This window comes from Oncorhynchus tshawytscha, linkage group LG22, assembly GCF_018296145.1.
Source record: "Oncorhynchus tshawytscha isolate Ot180627B linkage group LG22, Otsh_v2.0, whole genome shotgun sequence".
NCBI lineage: Eukaryota > Metazoa > Chordata > Actinopteri > Salmoniformes > Salmonidae > Oncorhynchus > Oncorhynchus tshawytscha.
Window position 1 is genome coordinate 17,830,192 of NC_056450.1, and position 15,946 is coordinate 17,846,137.

General features: G+C 43.8%; 1 protein-coding gene across 1 annotated transcript in view; it reads right to left on the reverse strand.

The window, feature by feature from the left end:
- Window positions 1-15,946, reverse strand: part of LOC112221534 (disks large-associated protein 4) — a 144,706-nt gene that overhangs the window by 15,434 nt on the left and 113,326 nt on the right. The window contains exons 2-5 of the mRNA XM_042304366.1: window positions 13,488-14,767; window positions 12,938-13,179; window positions 11,571-11,736; window positions 9,876-10,092 (exon numbers count right to left, since the gene is read on the reverse strand). Of these exons, the coding sequence (XP_042160300.1) occupies window positions 9,876-10,092; window positions 11,571-11,736; window positions 12,938-13,179; window positions 13,488-14,687 (1,825 nt within the window). The 5' untranslated portion in view covers window positions 14,688-14,767. The remainder of the gene's footprint in view (window positions 1-9,875; window positions 10,093-11,570; window positions 11,737-12,937; window positions 13,180-13,487; window positions 14,768-15,946) is intronic.

The window sequence follows — 15,946 nt, forward strand, 5'->3', positions numbered from 1 at the left end:
ACCCAGGTTCGATTCCAGGCTGTATCACAACCAGTCGTGATTGGGAGTGCCATAGGGAGGCACACAATTGGCCCAGTGTTGTCCGGATTAGGGTTTGGCCGGGGTACTGAACTGACTTGCCTAGTTAAATAAAGGTTAAAAAAAATAATTAAACAAGGGCAGGGTAATTACATGGGTTTGCCTAGGCCTATTTCACAGTCGATTCACTGTTACAAAGGGAAACGCCTGTCCTATATAGGCTAATGTTGGTGTGACCAAACTTCCTTCAATATCCTTTGTTTAAATCAACAGGGTAGTGTAGACATGAGATCTGTCATCAACAAACGCCAGCCTGCTCCATTTAATCCCTCATTAAAATGTCACCAATGCACACAAACAGGGCTGTGGAATCCAGTGGCCACAGAGAGAAACGCTGTCTCACACATTGCTGTAATAGCAGCAACAGCCTCGGCTCTGGGCCCAGCGCCAGCCGAGGACAAAGGGACATTTACTCCCTGAGAACGAGACACATTCCTCAAATGCCCAGCATAGACCCACAAGACTAAACGGGTGAATTAATGTAACGTGTTCCGTGTTGTCACGTTCTAAGTACCACAAGCCTCTTGAAACCCATGTCTATGAGGCTAGTGTGGACCACACACAGTACAATGTCCAGACTGACAGAGAGCTTACACCCTCAAACAAATGGAATATTACTTTTTTCCTATGACATCAGTAACACTAATGACAGAAATAAGCACTCACTAAAGCTGTAGTACAACATATTACTGATGACAGAAATGCTCTCTGTCCAGTCCTGCTGTGATTTGTACAACACTTGCCCTGCCCTCTTCTACTCCATGATCATGGGCTGTCCGCCCAGAGGTGATTATGGGGTAGATAAACTAAGCTGCCTTGAACCTCTGCTCCTGTGGGGGCAGTGCCAACCAGCTAAGCTGCTACTCATCCACTAGTTCCACAGATAATGCCAGCCCTAAGTATCTGATACTAGTAGGGAAAAACATGTACCCTGTTCACCTCCAAAAACACGGAGCACTTGGATATCTGATGACATGAGTAGTGAATGCGTCGGCGAATCACACCTTTACTTTGCATTCAAGGCTAAACCTGTCTTGCCCAAGCTACTGTATGTTCGTACACAAGGCATGAGTTGATTACAGAACTGGAATTTGATCTGATGGGGAGCGGTCTATCATGCACTGATCAAAGGGAAAGGTGTTAGGAGAGTAGGCAAAAGGCTGTTTCTCTGTGGGGCTCATGGAGTTTCTCCTGCTCGGAAAGCACTTAAATGAAATACACACAGACATCATTCAAACTGTTTTAGAAACTTCAGTGTTTTCTATCCAATACTACTAATAATATGCAAATATTAGCATCTGGGACATAGTAGTAGGCAATTTACTCTGGGCACCTTATTCATCTAAGTTACTCAATACTGCCCCCCTGTCACCAAGAAGTTAAGCACACTGTTTGATGGAATAATTAAGACACAAATGGTTAGAGGCAGTCGGATTGCAATTGATTTGATTGTGCCAGACTGGTTTAGATTTATTGCGCAGTGTTTAAAAAAATGACAGAGTGACACTGACTTGTACCCGTTGTCTCTCTCCTCCCTGCGGCAGCGACCACCACAGAACATGTTTATCACGCTGTCCGTGTTGCTGAAGCTGCAATATAATTACAGCCATTTCTGACCCAAAAAGTTTTATCGAAATCCCTAATTTGTTTAGGAAAAACATTCCCTATTCCCTCAACCCTTGCTCTCTTCACGTGACACGTATGCATCGCATGCACGTGACCAATAGGGCCTGCCCTATAGCATAATCACGTCAAATTGGCTATAACAAACTCTGAACACAATAACAGCTAAATGGATGCAGAGGACATGGCAAACTCGAAATGGGAATGTTTACTGGTTGCTCAGGAGGTAAAGGGGATGTCAGATGTGTGGAATAAATTTGACTAGTTGCAGAAAATACTGGAGATCGAGAAAAAGGTAAAGGAGCAAGCGCTGCATGTACATTATGTCTGCCAAACAGGTGCTGTTAGATTACAATAGCAAAATATGACTGTTTGGAATAATGTAAACCACACTAAATAAGTGTACCAGAGAGTGTTGTAATGTTTTATTAAGCCTTTATTACAGCAAAGACTAAAAACAGTCACATTCATTGGTGAATGCAATTTCCAAAATGGAATGGTTTTATTGTTTTCGCTAATTATTCAAGATACGCTTTATTTTAAAACTAAAATTGGGCCTACAGCTCAATGGTGGTTATACAAGGCTGCTATTCGAAGCCTACTACTGATAAAGACATTACTTATTATTATGATGATAATGAGATCAAGAAAAAAGAGGGGTTATGATTTTTCGGACAATTTGGAACAGTGTAAACAACAGTAAATTAATAATATATAATGAGAGACCTAATTAAGTTGGTTTCCTCTCACTTTTCTTAGACAAGGGCTGTTTTTTCATCTCATTCTGCTGCTGCCTCCGCCGCATTGTTCTCAACACCATTATGCTGATTAACTTTGCTATTATGCACATAGCAACATGGTCTAGGGAAAGGCGTCAATTCAACACTGCACTGATGTGTTTCAGAACTGCGGATAGCGACCACTATCCAATGAGGAAGAAAGTACATTTTTATTAATGTTGCACCATTGTTCTTACATTATAGAATTTCAGTAGCACGTCTCAGAACTTTGTTGGACTGTGTTGAGGACTGTGTTGAGGATTGATTCTAAACAACGTTTACCGTGTTTCAGTCGATATTATGGAGTTAATTTGAAAAAAAGTTTGACGTTTTGATGACTGAATGTTCAGGTTTTTTTGGTAGCCAAATGTGACGCACCAAACGGAGCGATTTCTCCTAAACAAATAATCTTTCAGGAAAAACTGAACATTTGCTATCTAACTGAGTCTCCTCATTGAAAACATCCGAAGTTCTTCAAAGGTAAATGATTTATTTGAATGTTTTTCTGGTTTTTGTGAAAATGTTGCCTGCTGACGCTAACGCTAAATGCTACGCTAGCTGCGCTAGCTATCAATACTGTTACACAAATGCTTGTTTTGCTATGGTTGAGAAGCATAATTTGAAAATCTGAGATGACAGTGTTGTTAACAAAAGGCTAAGCTTGAGAGCTAGCAAATTAATTTAATTTAATTTGCGATTTTCATGAATAGTTAACGTTGTGTTATGCTAATGAGCTCGAGGATAATTACACTCCTGGATACAGGTTTTTTTCGTAGCTAAACGTGATGAACAAAACAGAGCGATTTGTCCTAAACAAATCATCTTTTTGGAAAAACTGAACATTTGCTATCTGAGAGTCTCCTCATTGAAAACATCTGAAGTTCTTCAAAGGTAAATGATTTTATTTGAATGCTTTTCTTGTTTTTGTGAAAATGTTGCATGCTGAATGCTACGCTAGCTATCAATAATCTTACACAAATGCTTGTTTTGCTATGGTTGAAAAGCATATTTTGAAAATCTGAGATGACAGTGTTGTTAACAAAAGGCTAAGCTTGAGAGCTAGCATATTTATTTCATTTCATTTGCGATTTTCATGAATAGTTAACGTTGCGTTATGGTAATGAGCTTGAGGCTGTATTCACAATCCCGGATGGCTAGAATCAAGGTTAAGTGATTGCCTATCCAATATGCTGTGTCTATATGGGGCCAGATTGCACTTCCCAAGGCTTCCAGCAGATGTCAGTCTTTAGAAAGTTGTTTGAGGCTCTATTGTGGAAGGGGATCGAATAAGAGCCGTTTCAACAAGTGGACTTGGCTGTGGCCAATCAGTTGTTTACTGCGCGGTCACGCCGTGCCTTCTTTTTCCTCTGTAATGAATACGCTATCTGACACAGTGGTTGCATTAAGAACAAGTTTATCTTTAATTCTATGTAAAACATGTATCTTACATCAAAGTTGATGAGTTATTTCTGTTATTTGATGTGGCTCTCTGCCATTTCTCCGGATGTTTTAGAGGCATTTCTGAACATGGCGCCAATATAAACTGAGGTTTTTGGTTGTAAATACGAACTTGATCGAACAAAACCTACATGTATTGTGTAACATTGAGTCCTGGGAGTGTCAACTGATGAAGATCGTCAAAGGTTAGTGATTAATTGATCTATATTTCTGCTTTTTGTGACACCTCTCTTTGGTTGGAAAATGGCTGACTGAATGCTTTGTGTCACTAGTTGCTGACCTAACGTAATGATATGTTCTGCTTTCGCCGAAAAGCCTTTTTGAAATCGGACACTGTGGTTGGATTAACGAGAAGTGTATCTTTAAAATGGTGTAAAATACTTCTATGGTTGAGGAATTTGAATTATGAGATTTGTTTTAAATTTGGCGCCCTGCACTTTCACTGGCTGTTGGCGAGGTGGGACGCAAATACACATTGAACATTTATACCAATAGATTAGTCGAAAGAACTAAGGACGACTGACTAGTCAACCAATAATTATTGTCGGGGACAACCCTAGTTCTCTGCTCTCTTAGGGTGTCAAGTGTCTGGAGATTGCTGTGGGATTTTGACGGTTTAATTACTGTTGGGCTTATTTTTGTGCACTCCTCCTGCCAATTGAGATGTGTTAATTACTCAAACTAGCCTCAGCTGGGAGAGATGAGACAGTGCTGATTTAGTTGTTTTCCCAACCTTGAGGGAACACAGTTCTAAACGCTGCAGATAGAAAAAGCAGCATGTATGTTCTCTCTGAACATTCTACAACATGTCTGCCATTGCAACCCATTGAATGGGACCTTGGTGGTCTGGTGACTCCAGAGCTGATTCCTGCATTCCTTCCTGTCTGCAACACTAAACATCCATGCCCCCACTGTGTGTTGGACTAGTGCTGCCTGGGAAACCTTTAATTGGTGCTCCTGAGAGTGTTCCCAATCTGCACAAGGCACGGCCGGAGGTTGGATTAGCCCCAGATTAACGGCATTATAGTGACAGGGGGACATGCAGACTGGCTGTCTGCTGGAGAACTAGGCTGGTTGCCCAAACCCAGAGGGGACGGAAAGGGCTGATGAGAGAAAACGGCAAACAAGCTGGACAGGGACGTAGGATTGGGCGACCCTCTTTTTAGAGCAGTGTGTGTAGTGACCAGCTACACAAGCAGCACACCGTCCCACTTCCTCAGACTGAGCCTTTGAGATTGAATTATGACACCATGGATGCAGGAAATCCTCCTTGTGACCCAATTCTGACAGATTGGTCACTTCAATTGGACAGGGATTCAGACAAACCTAATAGGAGAGGCTTGCAGACTCCCTGGCCGGGATTGCATCATTGTGCTACTTTGAGTCATTTCTCTAGCACAACCCACCAATGAGTAATTTTACTACTCTACCCATGGGTTGATCTGAAATGTACCATATTTCAGGCAACAAAAGTGACTCCTCACACCACCCACTGACTCACCAATGAGTATGTCTGTAGTCCGTGTGAGTGTATAGCCAGAGCATGCAACTCAATGTCTGTGTATTAGTGTTATCTGAAGCCTATGAATGAATGGCCATCTGATCCCAGCCCTACAACAACTTTCAGGCTAAAACTTTTGAGTCAAGGATTCTACGCTGGTCCCCGGTACAGAGCACTGATCAAATCCCCTCTGAAAAGGCCCAGCTGTCTAACTGCAAAGCACTTCAGTGAGCACGGTGCCAGAAGCTGCTCAATTATTGATTGTATATGCAGTACTCTCTAATCAGACTATTAAAGGACTTTGGCTATAAGGCAATAAAAATGCAAGCGACAGGGGATTGCTACTGAAATAGTTAATTGGCCCTAAACTGACTAAGCCAGAAACTCCTACGAACATCAGTTGACCGGAGTGATAAATTCATAACAGTATGTTTTGAAATAGTAAAGTATAGTCAGCAATCCATACTTGCTTAATTTCTGTTTAGTTCACAAATCGTCAGCTAGCCATTTGCTTTTTGATCATAGCAGTAAAACTAAACAAATGAATGCATTATTAAAGCATTTGGCAAGGAGGTAGCCTTACTACTTAACTTACCACACGCACACCTTTTAATGTGCAACTAAGACTAAGCAGAATACACAATAACACAAGAATGTCAAACAAGCTTTTTAGCTAACTTGGCTGGATGATCTAGCAACGGGATCTAACGTTAGCTGGATCATATGGTCAATGTCATGGTGGGAAAATGTATGACATGGAACTAGTCATTGAATTTTACCAGTCTCACTTCAAACTCACCAAAATAGGAATCTAGTTAACTGGTTTGCTAATTTGATAATTCAACCAGTGGTTGTCAGCGTTGATAGTTTACGTTAGCTAGTTACCCGCTCTATCACGATGGCGTGCTGGCAGCTAGCTGGTTAACAATACGGTTGCTTTCGCAGGCATCGCTAACATTAGCTAGCTACACGAGCTAAAGAACAATACAAATGCATTGCTGCTAGCTAGACAATATTCGCCACAAACTGCCACATGTTAATAATAACAGCTCAAGTATTAGCGTGACAAATGACTGCCAGTTACGTTAGCAGTGGAATGAAACAAGCATCTGTACGACTCGTGCGATGTAGCTGCCTAGCTACCATTACTAGCAAGCTGGCTAGCTACCATTACTAGCAAGCTGGCTAGCTACGTGGTTACCAGAATCAGGGCGATTCATCCACGTTAACCAGCAAGGTAACGTTAGCTAGCTAGGCTTAAAACTAGCTAACGACGTTTAATACCAATCGGTTCAAAACTCTGTTCATGCAGGAGTACGTTACAAAATACTGATTCTTACTTTGATAAAGGTGAGTCAATAAATCCGTATTTTCTGTTCATTCATTCATAGTTGTTTTAATAGTGAGAGAGGCATACGCTACCGTAGCATTTGATTGTTCACAACGTACTTTCCTTAAAGAAGGGAATCGAATAGGACACGCCCTTGAAGACGGGGCTTGGAGTCCACTTTTTAAGACGAACACACTACAACACCATTGGATGTAGATGGTCATCAATCTTAGCGTAGACGAACAGGATTGGTTCAGTAAGTGCGTCAAGTTTTTCCAACGTTTTGGTATACGACAGATGATTTCTAAACGCCCATTAGATAATATCTCTGTCTATTTTTGTGGGTACGTTTTTTCCCCGCCCTGGTAGCGTAGGTTCCCGCCTCTAAATGTAAATTTTTATCATTTTTTCGCACAGGCAAGCTTTTCTTGCCCATGGACCCCCTCCCATGGACCCCAATCATACTTTAACAAAAAAAATACGAATTTTCACATCTTGTCTTATCATCAGGTGAATGAAAAACTGCCCTGCATTCATAACCAATTGGGAAGATGTTATATTTACCACATATGACTGGGAAAAATCGACTTGAAAGTCCCTATGCACACACACTGGACTCTACCCACACATTCACAGTCACCCAAACACACGTACACAATACGTCCATACACACATGCATACTGACGCCAAACACACAAACGCTGCTACTGACTATTATCGATCATGTTGCCTACTCACTTTACCCCGGCCCTGCTATATGTAGACAGCTACCTCAATTACTAGTACTCCCAGTATATAGCCATATTATTTTTTACTCTTTATTGTTATTCGTTATTCTTTGTGTATTTATTCCTTGTGTCACTATTTCTATGTTTATTTTTTGTATGTTTATTTTTTATCTTTATCCTTGACATTGCTTTGTTAGGGGAAAAAAACTCTAAGTAAGCATTTCACTTTTAGTCTACACTTGTTATTTACGGAAATGGTATTTGCAACTGGTAATTACTAGTGGAAAACTCAACTCATCTATAATCCCTGAGCTCTGACTTCTCCCACATGCTGACCTCTGATGTCACCTACTAAGGAAATTACCTCAACAACAGCATTTTAAGCAGTTAAACGTAACAAAACATTATTTATTAAAAGCAATCTATATATTAATATGTTTTTTTATTACTATAATTTGTTTACAGGCAGAATATCTGTACTTTTAATTTATGGTTGAAGCAGATTGTTGGCCATTGGCCAATCGGGGTTTCTCAATGCGTTCAAAGCATGTGAATAAATGCATGCATTCAACTGATATTTACAACTTCACAACTGATAATTGCCACCTACACACTTGGTTATGAATGCAGCAATATCCAGGGCAGTCAGGCTGCATTTGCTGCACAACTCTGATCTTTTCCCCACTAATTGGTCTTTTGAATGAATAATCACAACAGATATTTTGGCTGCCTGTGTAAAAATATCAGAATTTGTCTGCCTGTGCAGCCATAGACAGGTAGACCAATTCTGATCTTTTTTTCACTAATTGGTCTTTTGACCAATCGTCTCTGTGAAAAAGATGTGAATGGTCAAAAGACCAACTAGTGGAAAAAAGATCAGAATTGGGCTGGCTGTGTGAATGCAGCCTCAGTCTTGCATTCAATTTAGGTAAGACAACCACATTTCACACAGTCATTGCAAGTAAAACTTCTCAATAAATCAGTCAAATCAGTGCTTGTAAGAAAAGACAAATGTGTGAAGAGTGCAAGATACAGTATGTTTGATGGAACATGTTACTTCGATTGGCTGAAAACTATGAGTCAAATTATACACTATGGTCTAATGTTCAGATTGACACTTTTGCATTTTCATATTGGGCTATAGCTAAGTCTGTACCCCAAAAATGTAATGGAAACAGCAATAGTCTCTAACATGTCAATTATGGGGTGCCCTGCCCTTGTAAAGGCCTTGCTTCACCATCTGTTTCAAATACCCAAGATGATTCAGCAAGAGAGCACAAAGCAGGCCTAGCTAGACCGACTTCACTGTCCCTGCTCTAAGCCCACTACAGTCTGCCCTGAGGCAAAGTTCATCTGGGCAAGCATCGCTGTTGTGCTGCAAAGAGACTGCATTCACATGGCACATTGATTTCCATGCTGCTCAGACTCTACCCCGATAAACTTTTCACCCCCTGTAAGCTCTGTCTGAGCGCCCTTTTCATAGGCCTTGATGTGGTAACAGACATCAAAGGCCCTGAGCTGAGCCACAGAAATACATCAGATTCAGGAATGTAAACAGAAATTGTTTGGAGGAAACAATTGCAATGAAAAGTAGACCTTGATGTGTTTTTATTCATACTCAACACATGATTGTCGTGCTTTGGGCTTCATGTTTTTGAGGGATCAAATCATGTTTTGATCTGTTCTTATGTTCACAGGCTCCAGCAGTCGACAGACCCCTATCTGAGACCATCCACAGCTGCAATGGATGAATTGCTTCATGTCATGTAAGTAATTCCTCTAAAACTTTGAAATGGTTTGATATGGAGTGATCATCTGATAAGGATGGCTAGAGAGGTGAAATGTTGTGCTCATGCATGGAAGACAGCAGCAGCGCCAGTGTGTGTGTAGTGTGTACTATATGTGTGTGACACCCAGGTCATCAAACCCACCATGATCACCAGACATCATATCTCCCCTGCTCACTGTTGTGTAATGGGTATGGATGAGTTAGTTGGCACCAGTTCAGTCTTGCTCCCCCCACCCCCATCTACTTCCACACTGTGCTGGTAGGCCATTCAGTGCCACCAGCCAGAGACTGAATCTGTCTCACCCTGTTTGTGTGTAAGTGCATGCGTCACTGAGTACATACACTTTACAACGGAAGAAGTACAGTCCCTCACACCCTTCATATTAATTTCCCTTCTGCTGGATTTGAAAATATACATCAATGCATGTGGGAATCTTACATAATAGTCCTTATCTTGCAGATACTCAATTATTAATGAATTGAGCCCAGGGCCCATCCCCCTCCTACGCCCAGGGCCCAGCCCACCTCTTTCCTGAGCCCAGGGCCCAGCCCCCCCCCATCCATCCTATAAGCATTACAGTACACTCACTGGGACTGGAGGTGTAGGTGCAGCCGGTGGTGGTGGGTGGAGGTGAATCAGAGTCCACTGAGGCGGTGTCCTCATCCTGGGAGCAGCCGGCCTGGATGGCCTGCAGGTAGCTGTGGCTGCGGGAGCGAAAGCACGTCGGTGTGGGCAGGTTCAGAGCCTCCACTGCCTGGGACTCCCCCTCGCAGTACAGCGAGCGCCCGCAGCCCTGCCCACACACCTGAAAGGACACGTGCAGGTTGACACGTTGGGGGCGGGGACTTAGGTGACAGCTAGCCCGCCACTGCCTGTGAGGCGAAAGCAGTGCAAGTCTCGGGTGGCAGGGCATGCTTCTGGAGTAAGGTAGTGGTGTATGGTGAGAGTGTGGGAAGGATCCTGTTTCCCTCAGCTCACAAGAGCCCAATCAAAAGGACTGTTAGATTTACCAAAGAATCTCATGCACTGAGGAAAATAGGTACAGGAGTTATCATGCACAGTTCAAATTGTACTTAATGAAACGGATTGATTAAAAGTAAGCTACTTCAATAACCATGTTGAAGATATCTCATATCAATATTCTGTTTGAGCTTTGTGTTCACTGATACAATACAGTTTGTACACAGATTCTATCTGTGACATACCACATAGAATGTTTAATCAGTGATGACAAGCCAGTGGTGTCATATTTCCCTTTCCTCATCCCTGGAGCTAATGCAATCACTGTGACTGAGGCATCAACAGCCTCCCACTACAAGCTGTCCACTCTCTCCACATCATAGTCGTAGTGGTTGTGGTGGTGTCTGATTTTGCTCAGCTCAGCGACTCTATTGATCTACAGGACTTGTTTATTGGTGTAGCACATTTACAGGCTCTGGTGTTGACAACATGACACTTTTCCACAACAGCAGATTCACCAGCAGAAATATATCATAATACAACTGTATAGGATGGACAGGAAGTAGGTATTGTAGAGAGACCGGCCAGCTGAGTCAACTTCACCTGTCCACCCTGCGATAAGGGCTCGTTTCACTGTTCAAACAGTGCCAGAGTAGAGGAGGAGGAACAATGATAGCCTATTACACCCAGTCTTCTATACCAGGCTGCTGTGATGTTCAAGGTTTTAATGATGTTGGTAGCAGGTGGAGTCTCTGCTTGTTCGTCCTGCTTTTCATTGCAGTGTGAGGAGGATGCTGGTGCCAGAGTTAGCTCATGGTCATCATTGTATCCCCCAAGAAAGAAAGGAGATGTAACTGGGATGCTCAGTATTCAAAATACATTTTAAAACTTCATTCAAATCAAATGATGAAACTTCACACCATTTCATGATATTTACAAATAAGAGCTTTTTCCTTGGTTGCTGCTTATCTGTTATTTGATCCATTAGAATCTTGCAATACTTTTAGCCATGGTTTTGGAATGATTATTACCATCTTGAAACCATCTTTACAGTCTATATTTTTAGCACGCAAGCTGACCATGCTGTCAACATCCTATTAATTTCTGGTTGTTGTTTCAGGCTTGAGGCTTGTCCACACTGAAGGTCTTTGCACTGACTGAGGGCATTCCTTATGAATAATTCATTTTATTCAGTAGTACCTACATCTGTCACACTTCTGTTGTATTTGTTGTATGGGGGTATTATTCCCACACAAACTGATAGGCCTGTTTTAGACCCTGATGAAGAGTGTCCTGAGTAATAGAGAGAGTGGACTTACATACCTGCCCACTGCTCATCATGCCCCTGCCCAGGGTAGAGTAGCTCTGGTGGAAGTCTTTGCCATCATTCCAGTGCCGCATGGCCATCGGGGGCTCTCCTGGGCTCACCAAGCAGTCCAGGTTGTCCAGGCTCCGATTGGTGGAGAGCTCTCTCAGGGAGGGGAGACAGCTACAGGGAAAGGGGGGAGAATTAGCTGCTGGAATTACCCCTCAACAGTAAGGAAAATACTTGGATGAAGGGTAGGGAGGAAATGTGACGTCTTGGGTAGATGAGAACCACTGGTGCTGGAGCATCCATTTTCAGTGGATGCTTGAACCTTCCCCAAACCTCTTGTGATTTTGTGAGATTAAATACCAGTGACATGAGAGGATATTGGGGTGTAGCTGGGTATCAAAATGACAGCACAGAGGAAACATTGAGTCATCAGTAAACATCAAAACAAAAGGGAGGAAATTTGAGTTATTTTTTTGCTTTGTAATCATTAATGGAATCTGCTGAGACGGATAAATTGTTTCCTCTGTTCTGACTTGTCTGTCAAGAAGGCACCTGTTAGTGGGAATGTGTGTGCCGGGGTGAGGGTGGAAGGGGTTTGTATGGGGAATCAGTGGTGTATAATGAGAGACATGACTGGATTGGCTGTGGCTGGGATACTAACACACCACTCGGAGCACTTGGTAATAGATGGGGTGTGGGAAGGAGCACGACACAAAGCACTGGGGTGGTTAGAGAGAAGCGGCAGCAGCGGTGGGCATGTGTGAATGGAGGGCCGTGCTGCCCCCCTCCATAAGACACTGACCTGGCCAAATGCTGCATTGAGCATGCACTCTGTAGCGGAGACCACAGTACCCCATTATCCTTCAGCATGAGAGCGTAGCAGCGAGGCCTGCCGGTTTGGGTGGTGGGGAACATGACAAAACATTTCACCTCAAATGGAAACTTTTGGTTACCTGTCGCTGGTAGGTGATTTCCTTTTCCTATAAATGAACATCCCCTAAGAACATGTTAAGCTGATATGTACTCCTAATGAACAAGGGTCTGTTGCAGCCTGCAGGTTTTACCTTGCATATACTGTAGAAACTGTTCCACATCAGTGTCAGGATTCTGCCCCCTGCTGTCCATTTGTGGTGGCCACTTTAATTGAATTGCATTGCTATATTCAACTCTCTTTTAGAGCAGGCAGGTTTCCATGCAGGGTGTCTGTAGCTACTTCTCTATAAAATAATACGTTCCCTCGGACATCCCATGTTATCTGTTCTGTCATGACATAGATTGATAATGAGAAACAAGCCCCTCTTCTGAGACATATCTAAACAGTATTAACTACAGTATGATCTACATGCATATTTCCTCTTGAGGCTGTTTCACTCACTTGTGCAGTGGTGGTGGAGGCTGCTGCTCGCTCAGGGACTGATGGGTGGCCTTCAAGTAGCTCTGGCGGCGGGCAGCTGTTTTGGGTGAGGGTTTGGGGCTTCCCTCCGACTCCTCGCTGTCCTGATCCACGTCCCCCATGGCCTTGACGTAGCTGCCACTACGCATCCTCCGGCAGGGGATCTCCAGACCCCCGGGCTGGCCCCGGCCCCCCAGCGTAGCGCTCCAGTCCCCCAGGGGAATCTACAGACAGCATTGGGCCACAATGAGTCACCAAACGTTCCACTCCACTAAATCAGACAATCTTTTAACTAGCTTAATGAGAGAGACCTTGAATGGGTCATTTCATGTGAATGTACTGTGTGTGTATTTGAAATGAAAGTATTTGAATAATGGGATTATAGACTGTAAATGTGAAGATACTGCTGCAGTAGTTAAAAATTGATTCAAATGAATTAGGTTTGAAAACAAATCTTCTCATTTCAGGGAACAGTAAAGCTGTGAGGGGAATTAGGGGGTGCAGTGGATGCTAGTGCCTGAATAATACTCACTGGGCCTCCTACCTGGAGGTACTGACAGGTCAGGTCCTGGTGACACGACTTGGTTTTGAGCAGCTTCCTGTTGACTGTGGCTGAGCCCTTCTGGAGCACCTGCCTGGCCTGGCTGAGGGTCAGTGTGGACCAGGAGCCTCTCTTCACAAGGGTGCTCTCCCTGCCTCCTCCTCCCACCAGCTCCCCTCCCCTGGTCCCTACCAGCGCTTGCGGGCAGGCCAGGTACTTGAGGTCGCTGCTGCTCTTGGAGGCCTTGAGTGTGTGAGCAGAGATGGTGTTGTAGCCCTGTGGGAGGTGCCTGGGAGGAGCCTGGCTGTCCGACACCGCCCTGCCCAGTGTCATCATGCTAAGTGGGTTACGGTAGCCCACGGCGATAGTGCCAGCTTTGGTGGTTGTGTCACTGTCCAGGGCATTGTCTGAGCGCCAGAGCCCCAGTGCATTCTGCCTGCTAGGTTGCTGCTTCAGTGTCTCAGTCTTAGCCCTGTCTTTACTCTTACTCCTGCGGGTCTGCCTAGTCCCCTCCTCACCTCCCCCTGTAGTGCTGTTCATGTTGCCCTTGACCACCGAGCCCTCCAGTGACTGGGACTTGTTGAAGAGCTTCTGGACAGAGTGCATGATGTGACGGATGCGTCCGGGACTCTCGCTGCGCTGCTTGGCCACCCTGCCCCGGTGGAACTGGAGGGTACTGAAGCCATCCCTTTGCAGAGGTAGGTGCTTCTCCAGCTGGTCCAACAGGTTAGATGGCAGCCGGTTCATCTTGGCTGCTGCTGCAGAGGAGATGGTAACTGATCCACTGGTGATCATGGGAGCCCCTCTAAGACCCAGGCCCATGGACATGGAGGTGGACAGGGTGCCCGCCCGCCTGCCCACAGGCCCACCCCCGGCAGGGACCATGTAGCCCTGGGAGCAGTCCGGGGAGTAGTCAGCCTGCTCTTGTTGGGAGGTGAAGTGGAGGCGGGGGAATGTGCTGCTGTTGGACATCTGGTTGAGGGGCAGCAGGCACTCCGAAGGCAGGGATTGGGGGTTGGGGCCCTGGTAGAGTTGGTGGGGGTCCAGGGTGCCGTAGTGGTTCATGGTGGGGCTCAGAAGGAAGGGGCCGTGGGCGTCAGAGGTCAAGGGGTACAGGGGCTTCTTTGGGGCCCCCGATGGCTCACAGGAGTCCGACAGGTGACGGCTGCGATTGACTCCTAACCCTTTCATGGTTGTCACAGCGCAGGTCTCCTGCTGCCCTTAGAACATGTCTCCAGCTAGGGCGCGTCTACAGCCCTGGAGGGCTCATCCTAGAACAGAGAATATGATATCTTTTAGAATATACAGTATGAGAAAGAGGAGGCGATAGTTAACGTAAGAGTTTTATTGCTTCTCTTTAAAATTGATTAAATTGAGATGTTTTGTCACTGGCCTACACACAAAACCCCCATAATGTCAAAGTGGAATTATGTATTTTTTATTTACAAATTAATACAAAATGAAAAGTTTAAATGTGTTAATTCAATAAGTATTCAACCCCATTTTTATGGCAAGCCTCAGGTGTAGAACTGTGCTTAACAAGTCACATATGTTGCATGGACTCAGTCTGTGTGCAATAATAGTGTTTAACATGATTTTTAAGTGACTACCTCATCTCTGTACCTCCATAAAATACAATTATCTATAAGGTAAGAAAAACTGGTTCAGTCTGCTTTTCACCAAACAATAACACACGGCCAAATCTACACTGGAGTTGGTTACCAAGAAGACAGTGAATGTTCCTGAGTGGCCGAGTTACAATTTTGACTTAAATCTGCTTTAAAATATATGGAAAAACCACAAAATGGTTGTCAAGCAGTGATCAACAACCAATTTGACAGAGCTTTAAGAATTTTGAAAAGAATAATGGGCAAATGTTGCACAATCCAGGTGTGGCAATACTCACAGCTGTAATCGCTGCCGAAGGTGATTCTAACTTGTATTGACCAGTGGAGGTTCCCCAGAGGAGGCAGGCGAGGACCATCCTCCTTGGTGAATTTCATAAAAATAGTGAAACATTAATTGTGTCTATTTTTAGATAAAACTATATTAAATATATTCACTTCACCAAATAATTGATTAAAACACATTGTTTTGCAATTAAGGTCTACAGTAGCATCAGCAGCTTGTTTACATCTTCCTCTGGGCACATTGACTCGTGGATCTCACTCCCTTCCATAGACTTACATAGTAATTATGGCAAGTTCTGGAGAACATCCTCCAACCAATCAGAGCTATTGCAGCATGAACTAATATGTTGTCCACCCAATCAAAGGATAAGAAAATGAATCTAGTACTGAAAGCATAAGCTACAGCTAGCTAGCACTGCAGTGCATAAAATTAGGTGTGTAGTTAACTCAAAGAGAGAGAGACAATAGTTGAACCATTTTGAACAAATTAATTTCTTCAAAAATGAAGGAGACGCGAGAGAGAGAGTGCTAGCTATATTT